This window comes from Castor canadensis, chromosome 5 (assembly GCF_047511655.1).
Source record: "Castor canadensis chromosome 5, mCasCan1.hap1v2, whole genome shotgun sequence".
In the NCBI taxonomy this organism is placed as follows: Eukaryota; Metazoa; Chordata; class Mammalia; order Rodentia; family Castoridae; genus Castor; species Castor canadensis.
Window position 1 is genome coordinate 159404012 of NC_133390.1, and position 7833 is coordinate 159411844.

Genomic DNA, 7833 nt, shown 5'->3' on the forward strand with positions numbered 1-7833 from the left:
ACTGGGATGTTGCAGTGAACCAGACAAAATTTGCCCTCGTCAAATTTCATCACCTATGACTATGTGAGTGTAACTGACTTTGTGACAGTGTCTAAGTTTACAAGCTAATGAACATTGACCCATTCCCGGGGTCATATTTGTAAGGGTGGATGGGTGTGAGTCCACAGGTGTGAGCCATGAGACTGACTCACTGGCAGGGTGTGGGAACAAGTTACCTCTTGAGGGGGCTGAACACCACCCCAGAAAGCTCCACATCTGGCTCATCCTCCAGCTCCAGCTCCAGTTCCAACTCGTTCTCCTCATCATCCTGTGCACCTGGACTTCGAGCTAGCCTGCGGCCCAGAGCCACTGCCTGCCGCTCTAGCCGTGCCCCCGCAGACCTGACAGAAAAGGCTCCCAAAGGACATGCCTAGGATCTGTTACCCATCCCTGGCCATCCCTTGATTTCCCTGACCCATGGACTAATCGCAGGACAGACGCCTAACCCTGGGACTCCTCTAATTCCAGAACTGACTCCTGATTCTAGAACTGACCTCTGACCCTATAATCGATTCAGTCCCAATCCCAGACCCTGAGGCTAACCCCATGTCACTGTCTTCTAATCCCAAAACTGACCCTGGTGACCTAAAGTCATGCCCACTTACTTACTCCAGCTCCTGGAAGCCCACATTGGGGATGATCAACTCTGAGCTGGGCGGAGGAGAAAAGAAGGAAGTGTCAGGTCCAGGCCAACCTACAGAGCTTGTCTAAGGGTCCAAGCACCCAGAAGATTCAGAGTGGAGCTGGGTGCCACTTCTCTCTTTCCAGGGCCTGCCTGTGCTGGGAGCACCCCTCCCCCAGGCCTTGCTAGGTTGCTGGCAGGATTACCTGTCACGGATGGGTGTCCCAAAGTCCTCCTCTGCCCAGGCTCCAGCAGCTCCTTCAGGGGGCTGGTACTTTAGGTCAAGTTCCACATAGATCTGAAACCAGATACAGTGTCCTCTAGTGCCCTTCAAACTGTCCTGGGGACTAGGAGAGGCCTTTTACTCCATCTGTAAATAGAGACCCTCCTGGCCTGCATCTGTAGCAACATGTGGTTGGTCTCTGATCATCAATTATGTCAATTATTCACAACTTTCTAAAGAACTTGATGTGCAAATTAACTTGAGGAGGTCAAATATTAACTCCAAAATTCCCTCCCTGCTCTTGGAAGATCCTTATTATGACCATCACAGCTCTGCATGGCTGGGTCCCTGCCAACTTTGCAGCTCCCTCTCATTCTGGATTTCTGTCCTCTCTGCAACCAATCTTTGCTCCCTTAGGGGACTGGGCTATTGCATATTTGGGTTCTGCTGCCTGGGACTTTCTCTCCTCTCACTTAGTCAATGCCAATAATGCTTCAGTTCAAAGCTCAAGCATTACTTCCTCAGAGAACCTTTTCAGACTTCCAGATAGGCCACATCCCCTGTTATACACTTTCCCAGCCTCCTACCAGCTCTTTGTGATACCCAGCAATTGTAATGTGCCATTTACTCCTGTGAATATTTCCTTAATGTTTGCTTCCCTGTTCAGCTGGGGAACTCCGAGAGGGCAAATCTTTATCTGATTTTATTCACCATGGAATCCCCACTGCTCAACATCACACTTGGCTTGTGATAAGGGCTTAAGTAGCCAGGTGTAGATGGCTCACTCCTGTACTCCTAGCTACTAAGGAGGCAGAGATCAGGTGGATCACCTTTAGAGGCCAGCCTGGGCAAATAGTTCAAAGACCCTATCTTGAAAATACTCAACAAAAACAGCACTGGTGGAGTGTCTCAAGTGCCTAGCAAGCATGAGATCCTAAGTTCAAGCCCCAGTACTGCAAAAAAACCAAAAAACAAAAAACCAATGATTGAGCACAAAACTCAACACTCTGTATGACTCCATATTATGTAAACGAGAAAAGAGCTAAAGAATGCTAAATAAGTTGTCCAAGTTCTCAGACAAATGGCAGATGTGAGACTGGAAGCCAGGTCCACTTCTTCTGGCCATTATGACCTTTTGTGAAACACCAAGAAAAGCCAGCAGGGTCCATCTTTATCTCCCACAAGAAGTGAGCCTATGGTGAGGGAGCAACAGGGGACTCCTAATCTCTCCCATAGGCACACTCTTGGACACCAAAGATGAGCTTGGTTCTGGCCCATATAATACTCAAGCAGGGGCTGTAATGAAAATCCCTGGCTAGGGGTGTTTGTTACCACTTTTGTCTGGGTCTTGAGTTTTCCCCAGGGGTAAATGGAACCTCTATCTAGATGGAGTCTCAGGCTTAGGGGTAGCAGCCTGGCAACTGGTGAAACTCACTGGGGTCACTCGTAGTTTCTCATCCACAAGGGCCTCCCGCAGTACCAAACGTCCAGCACTCTGTAACTGATGCAAGGAGATCACCAGTTTCCCTAGCAGCCTGGAGGAATGGCAAGGAACAGAAGAGTGACCCAGAGGAATTGCACCAAGCCACCCCCAGGCTCACTCAGGCCTACTCACCTGGGACTGAACACATGGCTGCAGTTGACCACCTGTACAGACAGACTCTCTCCAGCCAGTGGAGCCCCATAGTGTGGCCAACGGAATATCTGAGGATAGGACAAAACTTGTGACACCCAATGCTGGCCTAATCCTGACTCCCTACGCAGAGCCTATGAACAGAAGCCAGCCCTCAAAACTTGGAGCTAACTCTGCAACTGATCTTCCAGACCTAGAACTGATCCCTCCATCATGGGGTTGATTCCAAGCTAGGGCTGATCTGGCCCATAGGGATTCCTTCCAGGTGTCCCAAAACTAATCCCCAAGTCTTGGGACTGACTTGTCCCAAACTGAGTCTGCTCTCTCAAGCCTAAGACTGACCCCTCTTCTTAACACTATGCCTCCCCAAACCCAGGAATAAGCCCAAGCAAAGACCCCAGGATGGACGTGGGAAGGAGACAAACTAGCTGCCCTCCCCCGCCATTCCAGGAACCAACTGTACTGACCTCACCAACATCTGCTTCTTGACCACAGTGAATTTTCCTTGTTTTCTGAGTAAAGCCTGCTCAGAAATTAAACTGGTCACTTATCAGCCCCTCCTCACACAAAAAATCATTTTCCTCCCCCACTTTTGGCCCAGTGTCCAGCCTCCCTGGATTCGCACTTAAAGAAAAGTAGAAGATAGGGAGAGGAGACAGAGAGTCAGAGATGTCGGGCAGGGGAGAGAGGAGACAGGCTATAGAGATAGCCAGGATTTTGGTTGGAGGTCTAGGAAATGGAGAATCCAGAGTTCCCCAGTTCCAAAAATCCCTACAGCATCCTTGTAAGCCTCACCCCGAAAGCTGAGCCTCACTTGTCGGTCATGGGTGCCTGGAAGCCCTTTAAGTCGCCTCACACACACGGTCAGAGCCATGGTCCCAGTGCCACTGGCTCTCCCTCTGCCCTCCTGCCCACCTGAGTCGCCTGTGACTCACTAAACTCACCCAGCAGGTTTAGCAATCCCTGCCCTTTAGTCAAACACACAGGTGGCAGACCTGGGGGTCATGGGTAGAGAGGAAGAGGGGACAGAGGGGTGGGAATCAGGTCCCTGTGATCAGCTTATCCTCCCTGTTTGCACCACTGGAAGCTGGAAGAATGCAAGTTGGCAGGATGCTTGAGCCTCCATCCCATCCTCATAGGGCAGGAGCTGGAATAGGGTGGGGATGGAGAGGATAGAACCTCCGTCTGGTTTCTGATAGCCTATGAGACTTTAAAGCCCTGGAGCTTAGGTTATTTCTTGTTTACCTCTGTGTTCTCAACATCCACTTCAGGATGTGGCACATGGTAGATCCTCAAAACACTGGCTGAAGCTCAGTGTGGTGGCATATGCCTATAATCCCAGCAGTTGGGAGGCCAAAGCAGGAGGATCTCAAGTTTGTTGCCAGCCTAGGCTACATGGATGAATCCCCTAGGCCCTGCATTAGTAGGCACTCGACATATTTATTCAATTAATGGGTGGTTGAATGCACCCCCAGCTTGCACACAGTAGTTGTTGTTTGTGTTTCGTTACACTTTTCTTTCTTTTTTTGGCAGTGCTGGGGTTTGAACTCAGGACCTCCTGTTTGCTAGGCAGGTGCTCTACCACTTGAGCTATGCCTCCATCCCTCCCTGTGCTTCTTAACTAGAAGCCAGAGATCCTTAACATGGGGTACTAGGACTCTAGTGGCTTCAGGGTATCTGCAGACCTTTGAACTAGTTTGTAAAATAGTAAGCATGTATGCATTTTTCTGGATATAAAGCTTGTAGCTTAGATTAATAATCCTTAATGGTTATGCAATAATTAAGCTCAATGAAGGAATGAATGTATCTTGCAGTCTGAAACTGTAATAAGTGCCAGGAACTATGTGTTAGGTACATTTCACAGCCACCCACTTACTCTATTCAGTGAATCTAATATGGGCAGGACTTGTGCTATGTCCCCATAGGGAGTGTTCAGGCATAGAGAGGTGAACCAGATGTGTTCTCTGTCTCCCAAGAGCTTCATGGATGCCAATTGATAGCATAGCCTAGAAATATCAAACCACAGTTACCATTACAGCACGAAAGGAGCTGGACATGGTGGCACACACTTGTAATCCTGGCATTTGGGAAGCTGAGTAAGGATGATCCTGAGTACCAGGATAGCCTAGGCTACAAAGCAAGACCTTGTCTCAAACAAAACAACAGTAGAAAAGGGTCAGGGCTGGGTGTCTCCAAGGAGGGAGGACAGAGGGACTTTGCTGAAGAGGGAGTATTTAAAATGGGCTTTGAGGACAGTAAAGACAGGTATCCAGGCAGTGGAGAGGAATGCAGGGCGTGTCTGGGACATGTGATTTGTTCAGTTTGGCCTGAATACAAGGAATGTATAGGGCAACAGCAGCAGATAAGATTAGAGGGTCAGAGGAACCAGCTCTGATATAGGAGGTAGGAAGGGAGTTAACAAACCTGATGGCTGAGAACATAGCTTGGATGTTGATAAGGAATTACGTCCTGCACTGCTGACATTAGGGAATAATTTGTGACATGCATCAGGGTCTTGCTGACCCACCATTGGAAAAAAATAACAGCCTCAGTCTGAACATCCAAGACCAAAAACTCCCCCACCCAACATGTGGGAGGAATTGATAACACCTAGCCCAGTCTGTAAAAGTTAATGGCACACAAAGCAGTGCTCCAGTACTGATCACCCCCATCTGAAGACCCTATAAAAGTTTGATGTCTTGGGCCCCCCAGTGCAGTGCTCCCTCTTGAGCCTGCCCACCCTCCTGTCTAGAGGGTGCACTTTTGCTCTGCTTTGCTTTGCATGAATAAACCTGCTCCTGCTTAAGTCTTTTCTGTGTCTGACCTTGAATTCCTTCTCTGACTAGACCAGAACTTTCTGGCCTTGGGATCCAGTGTCCCAAACACAGTGACATCTTTTGGCAAGCCACACTACAAGACTGGAGAAGACAACTACTCAGGAGCAGGTGACTATTTTTTTCTGATTTTGTTAAGTCTACCTGATTCCTTGTGAATATGAGGAGACTGATTTTTCACTTCTACTGTCATTCTGGACTACCATCCTGCAAAACTAGCTCAACATGGAGGTTTATTCCTTCTCCTGTTTCTGAAAAGTCCAAGTGATTGTACCTACATTACAACTACACAGATAACATGTAAAGATTTGTGGGTCTTTATATATTTTCTCCCACTTTTGCTTTCTTCTTCCTTATACTAAGATAGTTTTGCCATTCAAAGTAGTCTGGAATTTTTGTTATCTTAGCCAGCTCTAGTTGGAACATAACATGCTGAAACTCTTAGACTTATGTAAGACCAAAGGGGGGGAATGTTTTAAAAGGCATTTTTAAAAATCCAAACAAAAATAAAGTTTACATAATATCTACAACTGCATATAAACAAATAACAAAATAAAAATAAGGGTTGGGGGCATTACTTAACAGAGAATACCTGCCTAGCAAGTTTGTGATCCTAAGTTCAAACCAATACCACCAAAAATAAATAATAAATAAATACATTTAAAATACAAAAGATTACTAAAAACATGTTTTGTGGTGGGACTAGGGTTTGAACTCAGGGATTCTCCCTTGCAAGGCAGAAGCTCTACCACTTGAGCTACATCTCCAGTCCATTTTATTCTAGTTATTTTGGAGATGGGGATCTTGAAAATTATTTGCAGAGGCTGGCCTCAAACCTCAGTCCTCCTGACCTCAGCCTCCTAAATAGCTAGGGTTATAGGTATAAGCGTCCAGCTTATTAAAAACATTTTAAATAAAAAATTAAATACAAATAATGTTTTGAAGGTTTTATTTTAAAAACAAAAAAAATCCAAAATAAAACCAAAAAAAGGACAAAACCAAAAAATTAAAAACATTTTACAAAAGGATAGCGTTAGGGTTTATTCTGAGATACAATTAATAAAATATGGTAAAACATAAAAAAGCATAAAGAAGTAACATTCTCTGGGTAAAAAGGTTTTTAAATGGTGAAATAATAAGGTTTTGCCTTAAAGTAAAAATATGTTCCAAAATAAACAAATAAGGACAAAATCAGGAGGGTGAGTGCGTGTCACAAAAGGATTGTGGTAGGGCTTAAAATAATATATAATTAACTTTTAAAAAGCCCAATACAGTCTTAATAAGTTTATAAAAGACTGTAAAAACTTCCCCTCAAACCCAATAAAGCTGAGACACAAAAAAGTGTTGTCAATCTCTTTGAGAACCTCCACTCTCCTCTTTGGGGGCATATTCTTTTTATTTTATTTTATTTTTTTTTCTTGGTAGCACTGGGGTTTGAACTCAGGGCCTCACACTTATCAACTGACATTTAAAATATTTAATGACATAAACATACATTCTTAAATAATATAGTTTAGTCTTGCTCTTTTTTTAAACATTAAATTATTATTCTTTTTAAATTGACTGTACTGTTTCTAGGGTAGTGGTTCTCAAACTTTTTGGTCTCAGGACTCTTTTACACCCTTAAAAAGTATTGGAGATTCCAGAGCTTTTGTTTATGTAGATTGCATGTACTGATAATTACTATTATATGAATCAAAAAGCTAAAAATGTTAAAATCCTGAGGAATAAAAATTACTTATTTATTCAGTTAAAATAACAAGATTAGGTTGATGGAGTGACTCAAACCGTAAGAGCACCTGCCTAGCAAGCATGAGGCCTTGAGCTCAAACCCCAGTGCTGCCCAAAATAAATAAATAACAAGAGTAAGCCCATTACCTGTTACAATATTTTTGTGAAATATAAGTATATTCTCCAAAACAAAAAACTTAGAAAAGCGGCATTGCTTTGTTTTTTTTTGCAAATGTATAATTTGAAATGATTAATCTTTTGGATCTTGTTTGTTTGGCGGTACTGGAGTTTGAACTCAGGGCCTCACATTTGCTGGGCAGGCAGGCACTTTATCACTTGAGTCACTCCACCACCCCTATTTTTGTGTTGGATATTTTCAAGATAGCGTCTTGTGAACTATTTGCTCAGGGCTGGCTTTGAACTGAGATCCTCCTGATCTCTGCTTCCTAAGTAGTTAGGATTACAGGTGTGAGCCACTGGCGCCTGGCTACACGTCCCCCTTTTGACAAATAGGGACACTGGAACCCAAATGAGTTCATAGTCAAACAAGAAATGGGGAGGGGTATAGGGTGGGGGAAGACAGGTTTAGACCAGAATTCTTAGTTTGTAGTGCCTTGGCCTTCTTCTCCTTCTCTCCTCTTGGAGTCTGTGGAATCTAATCAAGCAACAGGTTAATGTCACCTCTCTGGAGCCTGGCACTGGGCTGGATGGAACACAGCTTAATGGGCTGTCCCTGTGCCTCCATCCCTCT

General features: G+C 44.8%; 1 protein-coding gene across 5 annotated transcripts in view; it reads right to left on the minus strand.

The window, feature by feature from the left end:
• Positions 1-3411, minus strand: part of LOC109681888 (fer-1-like protein 4) — a 28876-nt gene extending 25465 nt beyond the window's left edge. For 2 of the 5 annotated variants that reach the window (XM_074074636.1, XM_074074634.1), the window contains exons 1-3: positions 868-1087; positions 645-690; positions 216-380 (exon numbers count right to left, since the gene is read on the minus strand). In XM_074074636.1, the coding sequence (XP_073930737.1) occupies positions 216-380; positions 645-670 (191 nt within the window). In that variant the 5' untranslated portion in view covers positions 671-690; positions 868-1087. The other 3 variants (XM_020156827.2, XM_074074635.1, XM_074074637.1) reach the window with 3 other exon arrangements.
• Positions 3412-7833: the final 4422 nt, after the last annotated feature.